The following is a 19856-nucleotide window of genomic DNA, read 5'->3' on the forward strand; positions in this document are numbered from 1 at the left end:
CAGCACCTCTAACTGCCCAGCCACATGCTAGACACCTCCAGCCCAAAAGGCAGCTGCTGCCTCACGTTTACCCCTCGGGCAGCAATTGTGGAGCAACCAGCATTGCCTCAGATTCACACCAGAGCTTATCCCAAAGTAACCCGTCCTGGCCATCAGAGCCCTTTAATAAGGAGCAGGTTATTTCATGTCCAGTAGATGACTTCCGTCCAAAGAGCTGGACATGCCTGAAAAGCATGGGCATGAGGAGTCAATGTGGAGCAGTTATGGCTTTAGCAATTCAAACCCTTGCTTGCTTAATATTAATTAACCACGTAGACATGCCCAACATGCAGTGACAGAAGTTCTGCTGCCAGGGAAAGCTTCACTGCAGACATTTGGGGTTTTCTAATGATATAGCTTCCATGCAGCTGCTTGGTAGGAGCCAGAAGTGCATAGTAAGAAAGTCTGGTGGCTTTCACGTCTCTTCATTCTGCTTTCCTCCACAAAACATCATTTCTTTATTACAGGGCAGTCACATGCCCACAGCACTCAACACTGACATTGCAGAGCTCTGCAGGCACAGATTAGGCCAACTTCTTTATGTTTTCTTTCCTTTCCCAGTCAGTCACTATTTTTTCAGCCAGGGAAGGAGATCATGTTCAGATTTTGTTCAATTCCCAGTGGGCAGATGAGCATCAAGAGACCAAAATCCTTCTTCAGCTTTTCTTCTACTACAGCCTTGGGAAGAAATATGTCAACACAAGGACAAGCTCCAGGGGAAAAGGGTTCAGGTCGCACTATTCCTTCTCCTTCTCTTTCTTTTTGGTAGCTGGGGGATAGGCAGAGGCCACAATTGTCTCTCAGGAAGGGACTTTATTTCATACAAATGCTCATTTCAAGCACCTCAACTCAGAAAAGCATCACTACACAAGACAGCACTTTGAGCACATGCTTAAGTGTTGTCCTGAACACCGATGGACATCAACGCATGTTTAATGATTTCTTGAATCAAGGCCTAAAGAGTAAAAAGGAAGGGGAAGCTGGTTTCCACAGTAATAGCAGTTGAGAAGTCTTTGAGTCGTGCCAAAAGGAAAAATGCATGTTAAAGAACCACTCGCCTCTCCTAGGAAACTGCAACTCTTTCTGCAGGCCTGCACTGCAGGGCCCAGGGTCACCATCAGGTCCTTAATCTGTACCAAGAGGGTAGAAGAATAAAGTTGGAGGAAAAAGCTTTTAAAAATAACCTTTAAACCAAACCTATCCCTCATTTTGCACATATCATTCCTATAGATGGGGGCCTGGGTTCATGGCTACTGCCAGCCAAGGCAGAGGAAGGACTGGTCCAGCTCCCCCCAGAATTTACTAATTCCAAGACATGAGGTGTAAGGTACATCTGACACAAGGACCTAAATGACACCAAAAGTAACTTTCCCCTGAAGTCTGATAAGATGTAACGATTTTAGGTTTAGATTTCAAAAACTAGTTCAGTTTCTGGGTTGTTTTGTTTTTGTTTTTATTTTGCTTTCCTGTAGGGCTACAGGCTTTTTTGCTTGCCTCTAAAATCCAGATGTGAAAATCATCAGTTTCTCAAAATCAACTAGGGAAAGTTACTTAGCATCTGTTCTGGCCAGACTGGTGAAACAGAGGAGTGAGCAATGCTTCCCCACCTAGGTAAAGTGCTCAATGACTTTACTCACAGGTATCTGTTAGATAAGAGCAAAGCTTCCACGTAAGTTCCCCTGGAACCAGACCCCTATCACCAGCCCACTGCACATCCAAACCCAAAATCTGTTTGACAACTTATTTCTAGCTTCCTTTTGTGAAAATAGGCACAGAACACTGCTTGGGGACAGATTTGGCGTGGGAGCTTGTTTTACAAAGGAATCACTCCTTGTTAATTGTAACATCTCTAACTCCCCAAAGGCTTTCCAAAATGGGTCTGCCCCTTGCCAAACAGGTCTGCATAGGGCAGAGCAGAAAGCATCCTTCCTTCTCTTTATGCACTGGCTTACAAGGCAACTCCAGTTTCTTTCACAAGAGAGAGTAGAAATGTCTACACATTCCAGAAAGTAAAGCATCCCATGAATAATCTAATCCCAAACCACATGAACTGGTGAGAAAAGCAATAATCCTCGAGCAAATTGGAAAAAAAAATGGTCCTGAGCCCAGCAATGCCAGTTTCCTTCCTTTCTTTTTAATGAAAAATACGGGCTGTTTACTTTACTATAGCACCTGGACATAGCACACAGACCTTGTTTAGACAGAAAATAGGTGGTTCCTATTCAAGTAGGCTCATCTGCACGGGAAAGTTTTTGTGCTCAAGTGTGAATTGAAAAATGCAGAACAACTATTTCGAATTATCTTTCCGTGTGGACACTGCTATTCAGCACTAAGAGTTCCTTTGTGAGATTTAGCTTAATCCGTTTCCAAAGCGGATTAAGCTAAACCACACAAAGGACCTCTTACTGCTGAATGAGAGTGGCCGCATGGAGAGATAATGAGGAATAGTTATTCTGAGACAGCCACTTCCACTGGGTATTTGGGCTTTTCCATTCTGCCTCAACAAGCCCAAAGCTGGACTGGTAAGGGAAGACTGTGGTTCTGGAAATTTGGAGAAAAATAAGTGCCAGGGCCATATGTGACAATGTTCAAAGGGGTCCTTGGATGAGGGGAGAGACGAGAATGTTGACTCCATGTTCAGAAGGCTTGATTTATTATTTTATGATATATATATATTACATTATAACTATACTAAAAAGAATAGAAGGAAAGATTTCCTCTTAAGGCTAGCTAAGAATAGAAAAGAATGAATAACAAAGACCTGTGGCTCGGACAGAGAGTTTAAGCTATCTGGTCTGTGGTTGGCCATTAATTGTAAACATTCAAGATGGCCCAATCAAAAATCCACCTGATGCATTCTACAGCAGCAGATAACCATCGTTTACATTTTATTTCTGAAGCCTCAGCTTCTCAGAAGGGAAAAAATCCCAAAAAAGGATTTTTAGTGAAAAGATGTCTGCGACAGCCATATCACACCCATTAAACCTTCTGCTCTATACATGATGGCTGCTCCTGCTCCAGTCAGCACAGGCTCTGGCTCCAGAGGAGGCTGCATTATTCAGTACCTACTTCTCTGAGCTCCAGATTGAATCCAGCCACAAACTTCAGCTGCAGACAGGGTGCGCGGGGAGGAGGACCTGCGGCGAGCGGCCCTGCCAAGTCTGCCACCCTCGGCACACATCAACTTTGATCTGACAGGCTCACCCATCTGGCTCTGCAGCATCACCCGGCTCTGCCAAGGCCGAGCTGCTGCTGCTGCAGCCCTCACGCCCGCCCGGGCCCCGGGGACCGACCGTCTGCGTCCTCCCCGCTCCGCCTGGCACGGCCACTCCTCTGCTGGAGAGCTCATGGCCTGCTGGTGATTAATTGTAGGCCCACACAGGTCCCTAGAAGTTCATTTAACATGCATGCTTCAGCATAACAAACTGCCATGTGATTGAATTCAAAATGCAGCTTGCGCTCCTCTGTGCTGAAATACCCTTCCAAACCATCCTCCCGGTGTAGGTTTCTCAAAATATTGCTCTCTGCAGGTTTATTGTAGCCCAGACTAACTAGTCAAAAATGGCCAGAATGTAGGTATCCTATTTGCGTCATATTTCTTAAGATGATGTAATGAGCAAGCTTTTGTCTTGCTCCCTCTTCACCCAGAGAGCTTCAATACTCAGATATCTCAGAGAGCGATATACTTCGGTGTGTTATAACAAACCAAAATATCAAATCTCAAGGCTCCAACTTATATGCAAGACTGCACGGCCTCTTCAGGAAACCAAAACTGCTGCTGGTTCACTGCAATATCCACAGCTGTAAACCTGCTACTTCAGGAGGACCTGCTGAGCCACCCCTAGTGATGTTAGAGAAGCCTGACCCGGTCTGGAAATGTTGCAGCCATCCATCATAAGGTAAGCCACCCCAGCACTCAAAAGCCAGAGCCTTTGCCAGCACCAAGGACCAGGTTCTCCTCCCAAAGTCAAACCAGATGATTCACAAGAAATGGATGCTCAACAGATGAGGGTGTGAGCCTATCCTAACACCCTACTCAGCTGCCTTCTCCTGGAGCAACACTTAGGGTAGCTAACTCACAGAATTTTACAGCCAGTCTAGCAGCACTTGCTGTTTTTCAAGGCATGGTAGCCTTGAAGTCGAGTGTTTAGGGAAGAACCTCAGACTCCTCTTACAGCACACAGCAAGCTCCAAAACTGCCATAGAGAAAACTTTGAGATTGAGCAGAGTATACCCTGCAGGCTCAGGAAACAGAACAAATAAAGAGAATACAAAATGTATCATTTAAGAAACAGAAAACAAACAAAAACAAGACACAACCCCCCGCCCCACAAATCCCCATGATCTTTTGAGGCCTGACTCATGATCCTAGAACAATTGGGGTTGGCAGTACTATACATTTTACAGCATTTATTCACAGCTGAAATATCCCAGCATTCAAATACTTCAGAGTTCTTGGAACTACCCACAGATCTCCTGACTACAACCAAGCGTGACAATTCATCCCAGCTGCCAGTGCAGCCCCAAGGTGTCTTCTGCAGGTACTTTAGTGCTGACTGATGTTTGCAGAAGCATTAAATTCCTGCTCACTTCACAGTAAGAGGTACAAGCCTGCACATTTCCCCAGTCTCAGCATTACAGCAGAGAAGATCCCTCCAGTACTGAAAGGAGGGCTGTAGAGGATGGACATTGTGCTACTGAGTAAACACAAGGCCATGAAGCAGTCCCCTAAAGTCTGAACTATTTCACAAACATATCAAATCACCAAAGGAATTACTTTCAAGGAGCCCAAAATTCTTCTGCTGTCTACACAAACCAAGCACTATGTTTCCATTCATATTTAATGGGTACAGAATATAATGGGTGTGTTTCATAGGAACCCATCCAAAACAATTTTATTGGGCTGCTGGTAGGTGAATTCTATACTTAGCCCCAAACATTCTGGTTTGTACACAGGATTTCTTCAAACACAAGGAAAAAAAATCAAAAGGAATTAGTGGTGAAAGATTCAGCCACAAAATTCTCAGCAAGCTTAATTTGTTCTGTGGCTTAACTCCAAGAAGCTCCAAAAATTCAGGACAAGACGTTTGCATACTTTTGGGCATGTATTAATGAAACATTTTATTTACTTTGCAATTGCCAAAGCAATTAGCCAAATAAAGTATAGAGTATTTTAAAAGGAGAGAGTCACTAAAGGAGCTTTCCAATTAAGCCTGTGTGGGTGTTTCTGCAGTGTGAGTCTCGGGGATCTGCATGTTGGGTCCATGACCTACCAGGCATGAGGGACGGACAGATTGGGCACCAGGACAACTCAGACACAGCCCCCTCCTCCTGCCCACAACGTGTCCCTCTCAACACCATCACTGACATCAATGCCCAGCCAAGTCCTTCCCCCCATAACACCACTGTGCTCCTGATCACCCTGCAGATCTCTAGGGACAGGAGAGGGTGTCCTGTCATCCCGCAGGCAGCCTGCAATCCATGAACATCTCAAGAGGTTACTGCAGAGGAAGAACAGCCTCCCTACAACAGAACATTAAAGACAAACAAAGCAAGAGCTTTAAAAGCCCTCTCAGAGCACTGAGAGTGGAAGCTGCAAGATTATGGTTCCAGGTGGCTCCACACATACAGGACACATGGGGTCTAGATGCACCCCACTTCCAGCCTGGACTGAAGGTGCATTTTAAAATATGCCTAAAATAAACCTGTTACTAGTAGGTATTTGCTTGTTCTTTAAAATGCAGAAGTACAAACCACATTAGACAAAAAAAAAAAAAAAAAAAATAGGGAACAGGCAGGGCAGACTTCAACTCCAGTTGCTCTGGGAAAAAAACTCCTGATCTCTCCAAACCACCCAGAGGTCCCAGATGCCCACAGCCCATGCTCATTGAAGAGGCTGAGAACAGTCAGTATGTTTCAGATGGTTTTGCCTTCAGTTTTGCTTGTCACATTATGTTTTGAAAAAACATTTTTACTTAAAAAAAAAAAAAAAGAAAAAAATAGATACACTACTGCACAGTGATTCTTTGTTCTTGGTGATTCAGTCTACTATATGGCTGTGTTCCTTACATATTAGGCCAAAAAGTACTGGAAGTCCTCCCCCCGAGGTTAGCACTGACATTTACTTCAAAATGCAGGAATTTTTTAAACCCCTTAGAGTTTTATAAGGAATATATTGTACCAAGACACCATCATCTTGCCTTCTGAATGTTTTTGCCAAGTAGTAAGGAAGCTAAAAGCAAGTCTTTGCACAGCCTGCAGGAGGCAGGATCCCAGGACTGGTCTTTCACCCACACCCCTGCCCAAAAGAGGCTGAAACAGAGTATTTACTTTGTAGAGAACAGGGAAGAACAGCACTGGTTTTCTCCTTAATGTTGTAGGAATGCGAACAGATAAAAAAAGGTTTTAAAGGAGCTTGCTTTCTGCAGTGAGCAGATTTCAGAGATCCTCACACAGACAGACCTTGCTCATTTTCACCTGCCTGTCCAGGCTGCAACAGAAAATGTTCATGTGAGATTCCCACTCCTACATCACCCATCTCCCATCCTTATCACCCTGCTGGCAGCACACATGTGGATAAAATCAGGTGCACGCTGGCCATGGGACTTCAGGACAACCAGCACCCCACTCCCTGAGAGCAAGCTGGGGTCTGCTTTACACCCAAAACTTCCTGCTAAGGCTGTTTCACAAAATCTTAATACCTTCAATGAAATCAAAGGTCAGAAAAAAAAGAGGGGAAAATAACCACAAAAAGCACTTTAAAAATATCCCAGCCTCATAATAGTACTGTCTGCAGGCTGAATACAAAATTTTGACCTGGCAAGCTTAATAACATACTATTAAAACAATTTTTGCCCCAGTTTTCTTTCACCTTTGGACACAGATAAGCAGCATGACTGTGCCAGAGCAAGATGCAAAAAGTCTTACCAGATGAGTGAAGCACCTAAATGTAAATAAATGCACTGGTCTTAAATGGAGCCTCATGCTGTACCTTCCTCAAGACACACTGAACATAATTTCAGTTTAATATTCTGTTTCTCATTACAGACCTTGGAGACTCTCTCAAGCACCATGAAAAAGCAGTATTAACCCAGCCCTCGGCACTGGGGACAGCAATCCAGCCAAATTATTCATGCTGGTCTTTTGCTTCAATTTTTGTAGTCTTAACTTAATGTTCTTAAACAAATCTGAAAGGAGGATGGCTGACAAATAGAACAGATTTTACTTTAGACATTACAGACAGCCATGTTATGCAGCCTTGAGTCATTAAGCTGAACTCCTAAGGGGACTTTCACTGGAGCTGGGAGTAAAAACTGACACAGAGCTTGTGGTTGTCACAGCCAAGAATGGAGAAGAAAGAGTGTTAAAAAAGGGAAGACAAAAAAAAAAAAAAAAAAAAAAGAAAAAAGGAAGGGTAAAAAGAAAAAGAAAAGGCGGGGGGGGAGAAAAAAAGGAAAGTGGGAAAGAAAAAAAAAGAAGGAAATAAAGAGGGAGGGAAACCCAAGCCGCCACACTCTCCTTTCCTCTCTTTGTAATCCAGCTATGAAGATTAGCCTCAAATCCTGATTTCAGAGATAGGGGGTAGATAAGAAGTGATTTGCAGGTGTTAGCATTTTCCTACAGATCTTCAGGGCAGCCCAGCTGATTTGAAGATGAAAAACTGGCATGGGTACACTTTATGGGTAGACTAGACTCAGCAACCAGGGTAGAGAACCAGTTTCTATCCCTACATGTTACACTTGCACAGAAACATCAGGATGCCCATGAAATACCCTGTTCCACAAAAAGATTAACTGTGTTTTCACAAATGCAGACAGAAGTGGATACAGAGCCCTGTGCAAGAGCAGCCAGGTCCCAGGTGCTGTGGGCAGGCACAGCAGCAGCAATGGGGACACCAGAGATGCCTGACACATCCCAGGCCAACTGGCATCTGCAGCCACTTTATCTCCCCCCAAATGCCATTACCCACTCTAACTTTATTTACCAAGGAAAAAAAGACCATTTTCACTCCACAAAATTAATGTGGCCTGGGGTCGGTGCCAGGAAAAAGGGTGGAAAAAGCTGCCCCTTATTTATATATTTTAACAGAACAAGGCAAAACAGTTGGCTGCTAGAAATAAACATTAAACCTTGCAGAACCTCCCCCCCCCTCCCAAAAACCCACTGCTCTCCCCCCTCCCTCCATCCCTCCCTCCTCTCTCCCTCCAACATTGTAAGTAGCACAAAAGATCACATTACAAATGCCAGCTGTGGCTCTTTGGGAAGGTGGCCTCCATCTCAGAGGTAGTATATGTTCCTCATGGCCTAAGTGGTTGCTATGGTAAATATGCTTTTTATTGAATAGCAGAGTGAAACAGCTTTTAAAGAGATCCATAAGAACCCAATAAATGGTCAAAACACAAAGCAGATCAACCTCAGCCTCCCTGGAAGCAGGTTTCGCTTCGTTTTCCAAAATGATTGTGATTTTTGAACCCTTTTTGTATATTTTGTTGGCCGCTCATCTCAGCCTCGCCCACACCTGGGTGGAAGGGCTGGGGAGAGCCAGGGGAGCTGAGACCCCAGCGAAACCCCTGAGCACCACAGGCTGCTTTGGGGTTTAAAGGCAAGTGTCTGCTCTGCTGCAGGGCAGGAGGCTCAGGGACACTGGATGCTCAGCTCTGGGAAGCTCAGGTGATCCCAACCAAACTCATCCCACCCTCCCCACCTGCCTTGTCCAGGAGAAGCCTCTTGTTCCCTCTCCATCTCTTCCCAGGAGCCTGACACCACTCCACCACGCCAGAGCCACAGGGACATTCCCACCCTGTGTCAGTCCTCCAGCACAGCAGTAAGAAGAAAAGAATTAAAATAGGAAAGTTTCTCTAGCTCATTTCTTATTAGGAGCGGGATGATGGCAGGTTTTGATGACTGTAGATTTCTGATTAAGCAGCCAGACATCTTTTCTTTGATCTCTTCCTCCAGTGACAGCCCAAGTGGACAGGAAGGAAAAGCAAAGTAATTCTGAAAAAGTGAAGCAGCCAGCACCAGATATCAACTGGGCAGATACCAGTCTTGTTCCAATTGCTCTCTGATGATTTGAAGGATGGTTTAGAAGCTATGGATTCTAAAACACAGGAAATCTTTTTTTTCCTTTTGAATAAAGAACTATGACACTCATCTCAATGGGCTGACAATTCTCAGTTTAAAGAGACAACAATGGAAAAAGAAGCAAAAATGTTTGGTATGATTTGAAATTTCTAGAAAAGCCAATGTGTGCCTTGGATGATCGACCAGCTGTGTCAGCTCTAGACTACAGAGCAGAAAGTAAAGAATGAGCAGATTCTTTTCCTGGCATTTACCTTATCATCCAATGGTTGTAAAAAAGCTTTTTAAAAAATCACATTAAACTGGATGTGTTTTTGGAAGAAATTCTTTTTGGAATTCTTTTTGGAAGAAATATTCTCACCCAGTACATGCCATTCTCTCCAGAGGTAAATGTCCCAGATGACTAGTCAGAGCTAAGATGCTCCTTAACAATAAATGGCACTGACACTGATTGTGGGTAAGGATGGACCATTGCATATCTCTGCTCTTGCAAACCACCACATAAACAAACCATTTCCTTCTTGATCTCTATGGATGCTATTTTAGAAAGCAAAATAAACCCCCAAACCACTTTCATGTACATTTGTACTGAACATTGCAAACTCAACATTGTTTTCACAACAGAAGCACAAGAAAAACTAACAAAGAATTGAAAATTCAGGTTAGAAGTTAATAAATACCAGTATTTTTTAAAACACTGTTCATTATAAAGAGAGTTTTATACTTTACAGGTAGCAGTAAACATTTGATAACAATGTTTATACTAAATTAGAAGTCACCACAACACAAAGGAACATGTGCTTTGCTGAACTTGGCTCTTTTGAGCCTTCACCCAGGTAAAAATCCTGACCAATTCTCAAACTCTCATGCAGGATTTTACAATAAGAAAAGATTTCTTTAGGTAAAGGACATAGAATAGGCTTTTGATTTTTCTAAGGCAATCTTAAGTCTAAGCTTTCCAGACAGTCTCTTCACTCTCTTCACTTCAACACAGGTAGGTCAGATGTGTAAACCAGCCTGACTGGACTCCACTGCCCCTACATCATTCTGCAGTGTGCAAATTTAGAGAATTTTTGACTCCCTGGTCTCCTGCAAGGCACATGGATGATAATTTCATAATTTCAACCCAGTGATAACAAAAGTATTCCCTCCTTTTACCACAGGCTTGTTAGGGATTTGTTTGTTTTGGGGTATTTCTCCTTTGGTCTGTGTAAAAGAAAACTGATGACAACCATTGCCATTAATGTCAAATGCTTTTTTTTTTTTTTTTTAAACAAAGGAAGAACATCTTTCTGTGTTTACTTACAACAATGTGTGCTGGAGATGGAGACCTAGCATCCTTGAGGGCTTGTCTACTCTGAAGGCTCCCTGCCTGAACATCAAGCAGTGGCCATTTCATCTGCAGATACTGGATGGAGGAAACAAAAATGGGAAAAGAAAAATGAGTTCAGAAAAGAAAGGCAAAAAAAAAAAAAATAACAAATCTTAGGTAACATGGATAAAAAAGTATAAAGCAAAACTTATGCAAGGAACTGAAACAAAAAATTAAGACAACCTTACATGTTTGTGGATACAAAATCTGTGCAGAACTAACAATCTCATACCACTGTGTTACAGTTCAGGAATAAGAAAAAAAAACAGATTGCAAAGACAGTATTACATTAATTTTACTGATCGCAGCAAATCTAGAAGTAGCATAAAACTCACAAAGAAACAAAATATCATAACCATGGAGAGGATGGGACAAGGGAAAAGGTGGATATCAGTGTCAGCAGAGGGAAAACATATCATGAATTAAGAATATGATCTCATTACTGAACGGGTCATCTGTCAGCCTTCTTTCAACAAATGTACCAAGTCAACAGCTCCAACTGCCCAGGGCTGAACAAGCCCTAAAGACAGGGCACTACCCCAAAATGACTGCTGGGCCTTAGCACCTATTTTCTCTACTTTTCACCATTTCTGGAAGACACCATGGATTTTCTTCTAGCTTATCTTCTGTCAGACAACCCTGGCTCGGGGACAGCCACAGCTTCTCTGTGGCACTGCCACCAGCAGACAGGCTGGACACACACACAGGCCACCTCTGCAGCATATGGGGGCAGTGATACAAAAGCAAGAAAAGCTTCAGCTCACTGCACCAGAAGTGCTCCATTCTGAACAAAAGCGGCTCCACAGAGAAATTAGTTATCCCAAACAAACTTCTGCGCTGTACATCTAAATATAATTTCAGCCCAGGCTTTTCTCTCTGCACGCTGCTGTGTGCTGTCCCAGTTAACACAGGTTAATAAGAGACTTCTAAAAGCCCTGTATCATGCTGGAAGAAATGTGCACAGCCACATACATTCAGCCCCCTCCCAGAACTAAGAAAAGCAGCTGCACACATAGATCAGGCCACTGCAGAAGCTCCTATTCAGCACTAGATGCTGCTTGACCTGACAGATCTATTCCTAGAAAATACCTAGTAGAGAAATAGTTATGTTTACCCATTCCTTCCTTTCTTTTTTTTTTTTTTTTTAAAGTAAGGGTAATCTTGAAGAAGCAGCATGCACAAGCAGCCCCTGCAGTGCAGGGGAACAGCGGAAGCTGTATCTGAACCTCCATGGAGGAAGGAAGGAGATCTGGTTCCATGCTTTCAGCACATCACTATCTATCACATTTGCTCACGTATGCAAAACATTTGCTCACATGCAGGGCCTGTTTGCTGCAAGACTCTGGGCACTGAGGTGCCCAAAAAGCAGAAGCCAGCAGGAGAATGTGTTACCAATTCCCATCACTTGGAGGGCCTGAGTTTTCCGAGCTACTGGAATGCAAATAAACAAACCCATACTCTGGATTTGTGCCCCATATGAGTTCCACAAGTTCCAAGAAGTCTTGTTTTTATTCATGCTCACATTTGGGATTTGTGCAATGTGGACCAGAATGTTTCAGCACTTCTTAAAAACAAGAAATAAAACCCAAACAAACCAGAACTAGACTACCGATAAGCAATATTTCTCTTACAACCCAATTGGAAGTCTCCAGATATTTGATCACTTGCATCAAATCCCTGTTCTTCAATATATGTGACCACAACATAAATTTTAAAGTTGAGATGATGTTAAAGCAACTTTCTAACCCTTTGTGGTTTAAAAAAAGTGCATAAAAATGCAACCCTAGTGTGTAGAATTTGGACCCAAAGCTGAAGCCAACTGAGAGCCAACTTTTAAACTTGAGGGGAAATCTGATACATTGCAGATTTTCAGATGGCACTATTAAACAAGTAAACTGCTACATTTTCAAAAGTCCACCAGTTTTCTCAGACAGCAGTCAAAACATCACCACAAGAAGGGGTGCATGAATTTCCAGAATGGGTCCTGATGGGTCACAGCTACTTTTGGCTTCCTCAGGTTTTCCAGACAATCAGTGAGGTATTTTTCCCTTCTTCCAAGGAAAACGTCCTCACAGGATGTGTGCATGACTCTGCCTCAAAGTTCACAATGGTTTTTGGAGAGCAAGAACCTACTGCTGCCACAGCTGAAACCTCTACAAGAACATGACAGCTCAAACTGTGGATTTCCAGGGAACAGACACCAAGCCATTACCCACAAAAATAAACTCATCACCTTCATTTTTCCATGTCCACTCCACCGTCACAAGCAGCCCTGGAACATGTGTACAACCATGACAGGAGCTCAGGTCAGCAGCTGTCCTAAAACACAGGCTGAGAAACACGTGGGCTTCTCTGAGACTGCCCCAAGGGCAGACAGAGGCATTGACAAGCAGCAGGGGTGAGCTCACAGCAGACCCCATCCAGTCAGTAATTATTGCAGGGATTACAAAGCCTTCAAGACTGTCAGTTGTGCTGGTTTTTACTAGCAATAAATTCCATTAGAAGAAACAGAGCAAGAAGGCATGGCTGCTCCCACTCCACCTCTATCCCACCACAGCCCGTGCTTTCAGCACATGCTTTCAGCTCCTACACCAGCCTGACCTTAGGGCAAGATGAACGGTTCAGAAGATCTTACTGTTACTCTTTTTTTTCCCCTCCTTTTAAAACCCTTAGTCTGGACTCTCAGTAAAGCCCTTCTCTTACCCACCCCTGGCAAAGAGGATCCAAGAAGTCTTGCAGTGCAAAGGCTAAAGCACAAACAGCTTCTTTTGGACATGCACATGAAGCCCAGCAGGAACAGTCCAAACCCAGAGGGCTCAGTTTTGCTCACAAGCACAGACACGGACAGCTTCCATTTCTACCAGTGGATAACACACCAGTGGGAGACAAAATAAAATCAAATAACCACACCCAAGGGAAAGCAGTAAAGCACAAGTGTCCATAAAGCAACTTCCATGAGCTCTACCAAGTGGCCAGGATCCAGAGCAGCCTCCCAGCCCCGCTAAGGGTGAGATGTTCTGTCTGTCAGATAAGCAGAGGGGGCCAGAGCCCACAGCCAATGCCCACGTCAAGCTAGTGAACCCACACCTTCCACAGCAGGATGTTTGCAAAAGCAAAAAAATGTTTGCTGGCTTCAAAATGCCAGCCCCGTTGATAAAGTATGAAATATTAGCATTGTTTAAGGTGACGAGCCTGACTCAAGGCCTCCTCATCCAAGAATTGTCATGCCTGTAACACAATATTGATGTGGTGGCTTATAATTCTTACTTTACATAAAAGCCTCATTGTGTGCCAAATTCAATCTCCACAGGCTACCTGAGCCACAGATTTTTACAAGTCTACATTTCAGCGCTGCGAGTCTACAATACACATAATTTTCAATTATGTTAGGGCAGAACAGGATCACTGCCTATATAACATTACTGGTTGGAGGAAATGAGACTCAGCCCTACTGCCGAGAGAGCTAACTGGATCCAGATGGCGGCCGAGCGCAGCAGCCGCCCCCTCCACAGCTCTCTCTTTGGCAGTGCAGGGACATGCCAGGCCCTTGCTGGGCTGGGAGCTGTGACAGGAGGATGCTGGGCAGGGGGGAGCTGCATCACCTCGAGGAAGAGGAGGGAGAGCCCTGGTTGCTCTCGGAGGTTTACCGCTGCTGCCTTACGCTATGATGTTCTTATTAAAAAGGAGAAAAATTAAGTCCTGCTACAGCAGAGAGGTAAATCCTTTCCTTCCTCAAGCAACTAAATAGCAGGAAATCCTCTTCTCTTGGCCCTAAATGCAGATTTGAGCCAGACAGTTCCTCTGATTTGCAAGGAGTCCACAAAAATCCAAAGCTGACTTTCCCAGCCTTCTGACACTGCTTTTACATTCCTGCACCGGGCAGCTGGAGGGGGCAGAGGGGTAAGAGGGAGGGGAAGCTCCCACCAGCCTGCTCCTGCAAATGCTGGACACCCACTCACTCCTCTCCTGCTTCTTGTGTCTCAGTGTGGAAATCAGGACTTGCCTGTACAAACACTGAACTTTTCAACAAATTAACTCTAACAAATCTGTGCAAATTATTTCAGAACAAAACTGTTGAAATGGGCTCTGCTGGCCTGCTTTTAACATTTTTTTAAAATAATGTCATCATGGTGGAAGTACTTTATTCCCTGTTTAACAATATGATCTGATGGGGATCATTAGCATGTGTGCATTAAAAAAAAAAAAAAAAAAGTTTTATGGCAAGTCTCAGAGAGCTTAAGCAAAATAATTGTTAAGCTCCAGGCCTCCACACAAGAATTAAAACAAGTTTGGGGCGAGCGTACTTGAGAGAAACCAAAGCTTTTAAAAAGGCTGTTAAATTGTCAGCACAAGGGAAAAGGCAAATGATTTGAATGGCCCAGATTTTTTCTGTAGAAAGGAACAAAAAATACCCAAGAACCTTCCTACACATCCACACCTCCCATCTACAGCCAGAGGGTCCTGCAGAGCACAGACCCACTGGGAGCAGCTCTGCACAGGCACCCCCAAAGCAGCCACCTTCCTGAGCTCTGGCTGGGCAACAAACATCATTCCCAAGTTTTCACAGCAGAGCTGCTCCAAAGCAGCTGAAATTCACATCCAGCACTCGAGGAGTTTGCTGGAAGGTCCAACTCAGGGCCAGCAGCCACCCCACGGGCTGGGGCAGGGCTCACAGCAGTGCAGCCACGGAGGAAAGGATGGCACTGAGCTCACAGGTGTTTCCTGCATTGGTGTCCAACCTGGACCTGTCCCCCTGTCACACTATTGTTTTCACTGCTAGATCACCCTACAAGTGATGTTCTTTAACATATAAAAATATAAACAAAGTAAGGGGGGGAAAAAAGGCCATATTTTTAAACAGAAGGAAAGCTGCACAATGCTTTCCAGCTCAGGTTTCCTGCAGCTGGTGCTTATTAGCTCCCAGGAACTGAAACAAGCAGGAGCAGGGCTACTGCAGTCAGCTTGATGCCACTGGTCTCCAATACCTCCCCTAACCACTGGATCACACCTCCAAAGTCTGCACTTCCTCCCTCGACCTCAAATAGAAATATTCCTGATCTTGGTTTTGGGGTCAGTCCCTCCCTTGGCCAGCATTGTAGGGTCATGTGGAACTACACACCTGGATGTCAACTTGAAGGTCAGGAGCTTCTCCAATATTTAGTTAGAAGCATTTCTGGGAGGGAGCATTTAGACAAATTTTAACCAGAGATAATCCAGTAGCAACACTGAGATCACAATGCTGAGGGGAGAGCTGATATTTATGGGGAAGCCAATAAAGAGCAAAGGCCATAATAGCTCCCTACAGACAAAAAAAAGAAGTTGCAAGAGGATACTCATCTTGGTACCTACAAAGAAAGGTCTGTCACCTATTAGTGCCTCCACTTACATTAGAAGCAAAGCCTCTAAAGATTTAACTGTAGAACCCCAGCTTCTGCTCCACTGCTTAATTTACCTCAACCCCTTATTTCTGCTCTTCAGTTATCACCTTGTTTGTAGAGGTGTGCGTGTGAGAGCAAAATCTGAAGGATTTATTTTAAATAACTGAAGGAGGCTGTTGAAGGAACTTTAAAAAGGCCTCCTATTCCTTGCAGACCTGCAATGTCTGGAATTTTTTGTATGAGAAGTAATAGACACCACCCACGATGCTGAGCCCTTCTACAGAATATGCAATGCACCACCACGAGGCACAGGGGAGCTGCTCAAAACAAAAGCAGCAAGGTTGATTTCAGTGAGACCAATCCTTTTCACACAAAAGACTTCCCCAGAGCATTCAAGAAATTAAAGCATAAAATTGTAAAACATGGAAGCATTTGTCATATATCTCCACTTTTCATTTTATTAACATAATCTTTTAAAAATATTAAGTAAAATGCATAGATGGGGGAAAGTGGTACAAAAACCAGGAAATGGTGTTATGTTCCTGCACTGACACATGCACATAAGGCCTCTTCCAAATTTAAAATGTCCTTTAATTCTCTCATTAAAGGGGAGGAATTTAAAATAATTTTTTTAGCTTTACAAGAGGAAGAGTGTTCATGTGACACAGAAGTACAGCATTACTTTCTACAGTTCACATGGTATCTCTGCAAAGTAACTGCAGGCTGTATTTCTCAATCCTGGGTGGAGCTTGGGAAAGCACCATTACTTTTTTCACATTAAATTTGAAAGACCCCACCATCCTTCCTGCACAAACCAGCAGGCTGGCTGAGGACTATTCAGATATCTGCAAAGTGCCGTTCCAAAAGAAAGGTACCAATAAAAACATCATTTCAGTCAAGGAACAAGAATAAGCATTTTATCTACTTTAAACCATAAAAAAACTCAGCTTCATTTTTAAGCTACTTTCCCTAAATTTTCTCTGCAACCTGTTCTGTTGCACATAAGCACTGAGTTTCCATTAGATGAAGACTAGGCCAGTCAAAAAATCTCAAGAAATTCTTTCTGTAGGTCTGTCTTGCTTAGACTCACAGTTTCATCAGCCTCTAAGACTCACCAAAAAATTTGATGTACAGACACACAATTTCTCATCCTGGCAATCTCCCAGCAAGTTGGAGAACAATTGGTAACTAGTGTTTGCATGAAGTCCAAGAATGCATTTTATGGTCTATAAAATATAATTCCTTTCCTCCCCTTTAAATCAAGGCAGTAAAGATATCTGACAGCATGTTAGAGACAGAGATCATGGCACTGAGCTACCTCCACTCAAACAGAGGAGCTGCTCCAGGGGAGCCCTGCCTCCCTTAAAACCTTCCAACTCTGTTAGGAGCATAGCTCTATTTGTAAAGGAGGGGCTGGAACTTTAAGCTTTGCAACTACTTTTTAAATTTTTTTTTAAAAAGAAAAGCGAGAAAAACCCCACAGCACAGCTGTGCAAGGAGCAAAGGAGGCCCTCCAAATCTGCCCCCATCTTTCCCTTCACTTCCACCACTTGGAGTTTGGAATAGAATAGGAAACGTGGGAATGTATTTCCTGATTATGGGAAGTATCAACCAGTCTCCTTAGGTACCCTGGTAGTGAAGCCCATCACTAAATTCATCTCTACATGACCATGATACTGAACTGGTACCATTTTCCACTGCATGTCTTTGTGTGAAGGCAAAAAAAACCCCAAACCCTGACAGAACAGACATAAAGAGACCCTATCTTTGTACAACTCTGTCCTGCACCAGTCACAGAATCATAGAATGGTTTGAGTTGGATGAGACCTTGAAGATCATCCCAAGTTCCAACTTTCCTGCCACGAGCAGGGACATTGAAACCAGGCTGCTCAGAGCCCCATCCAGCCTGGCCTCTGGGCAACCTGTGCCAGTCCCTCACCACCCTCAGAGGAAAGAATTCCTTCCTAATACCTAATCTAGACCTACCCTCCATCAGCCAATAAAGGGTTGATTTATAAAGTGCTTGGCACCTCCAGCTATCAAAAGCCAGCAGAGGCATGACAAAGGCAAGACAGTCAAAGGATGCTCTGCAAGACAAGTCCCTCTCCAAAGGGGCCTCCAAGACTATCTTGGTTGGGAGGGGTTTCTTCACTCTTTGATCCAAATTCTCATCTCAGATCTTGTGAAGTACCCGTGAAGAAGTGGCACAGGTGGGTGAGATCCCCGAGTAAAAGTGCTACAGGAAAATTTAGCAGTTTGCTCATTATTGTAACATGGCCTAGGAGGGTTTTACTGAGAGTCATATTTTCTCCCACTGTTGGGTAAGTGAAACTCATGACTCTAATCACTACCACAAAAATTCCTGTCGATGTAGCAATTCTGGGTGAACTGCTGGGAGCCACTCTCTAGTAAACCCAGCAAATTTCATACCAAATTTCCTGTCGCCTCCCTTGTGGTTTCCATGTGTGATTGGGCCTTCAATGCAACAAGGGGTAACTGCAGAATAGATGGCTCCAAGGGTTTCAGGCCTTCATGAAAATGAAGAACTTGCAAAATTCTCTTTTCTCTTTTCCTAGGGGTAGTAAGTTTTGTCCTTTTTTTTTTTTTTTTTTTTTTTAAGGTTAACACAAAAATGTAACCTTAAGGCAACCTCATGAAAAAAGTCCTGGAGATAACACTGGAACCAGCAATATTCTGACCTCCTACGAGAAACTGGGAAGGTTGCTGTTGAGGTTTTGTTTTTCAGAGAGGCCTTGGAAGAAAAACTTTCCACTGCATCACATCCTGGTCCACATTCCTCGCAGTAATCTTTTAGCTCAGATGTGTGGAGATGTCTTTGAAAGATGTAAAAGAGGTCAAGAGTCCCCTCAGCTAATTGTGCTGGCTAAGAAACAAAACTTGTGGGCTGGGGTAGGATTTGTGTCAGCCTGACCTTCTGTGAGACCAGCTACTCCTCTGAATAAAACCTTCTCGCTGCCTCTGCCAGAATCCTCCTGCCACTCAAGTATCATCTTGCTGCAACAAATTACTCCTAACCCAGGATTATGGCTCTTTCCAAATCCCTCCTAGAGAGCTGGGAAAGAAACATTCCCTTCCCAGGATTCAGAACCCCCATCAATAACTGCCCTTTTTGCTTCTCTGATGGCACTGGGCACAGCCAGAGCTGCACCCATTTTCCTTCCAAATGAAAGCTGGGCATCTCAGTTGTCCATCAGAAGAGGAAATGAGGAAGGCTTGCCTTTGGACACCCATGGAAAAGACATCCCATCTGGCCAGAGGGAAAGATGACTCCTCGCTAAGTAGGAAGAATTATATTTAGGTGGAGGACTAAGTGAATCATTTGGGACGAAAGCAAAATAAAACAAATGAAGTATTCACTAAATCTGTGCTGTCACCTCTTGTTCCTGGGCAGCCACCCTGTGTATTTATTTTCTGGTTTCCTCCAGCACCACGGAAACAATGCAATATGCATTTAGGTATTTAAAAGAAGTATTTTTTTAAATATTTTTAGTTGAATCATCAGCCACACAAACTTTTCCTCAAGAACACATAAAATGTTGGTTTTTCTTAAAGGAGATGCAGAGAAAAATATATTAAAACAAATATGGCCCAGAATTGACACCATTATGCATTATTTTTCCCCAATTTAAAGGGCACCCCCAATGAAAATAAGCCAAATTACCACAAATTCCAAGTAAATCATGGCAAGACTTTAGAAAGGCACACTGACTTTTCAAGTACCTTTAGGTTATGCATTAAATGTAAGTAACTTTTCTTGAACTGGCACAGTTTGCAGACTTAAGATGCACAAAATGCACTACTAGAAGTTTTAAAGAAGGGGGGGCTTTTTGTTTATTCAGAGAGAAAAATTTTCCTCAGTCAAAAAACTACACTACCATATCCACTCCCTGAGCTGAAAAGAGTAGAAACAAAAATCAAACAGCAAAACAAACTAACACAAAATAATCCTTTCAGTTTTGAGAAAT

The 19856-nt window shown here is 43.5% G+C and overlaps 1 protein-coding gene across 15 annotated transcripts in view; it reads right to left on the bottom strand.

Annotated features, from left to right (window-relative positions):
- TCF7L2 (transcription factor 7 like 2) overlaps window positions 1–19856 on the bottom strand; it is a 170953-nt gene that overhangs the window by 100646 nt on the left and 50451 nt on the right. For all 15 annotated transcript variants that reach the window (XM_063163182.1, XM_063163176.1, XM_063163174.1 and 12 more), the window contains one exon: window positions 10427–10528. In XM_063163182.1, coding sequence (XP_063019252.1) covers window positions 10427–10528 — 102 coding nt within the window. The remainder of the gene's footprint in view (window positions 1–10426; window positions 10529–19856) is intronic.

Source organism: Melospiza melodia, chromosome 9 (assembly GCF_035770615.1).
Source record: "Melospiza melodia melodia isolate bMelMel2 chromosome 9, bMelMel2.pri, whole genome shotgun sequence".
Lineage (NCBI taxonomy): Eukaryota > Metazoa > Chordata > Aves > Passeriformes > Passerellidae > Melospiza > Melospiza melodia.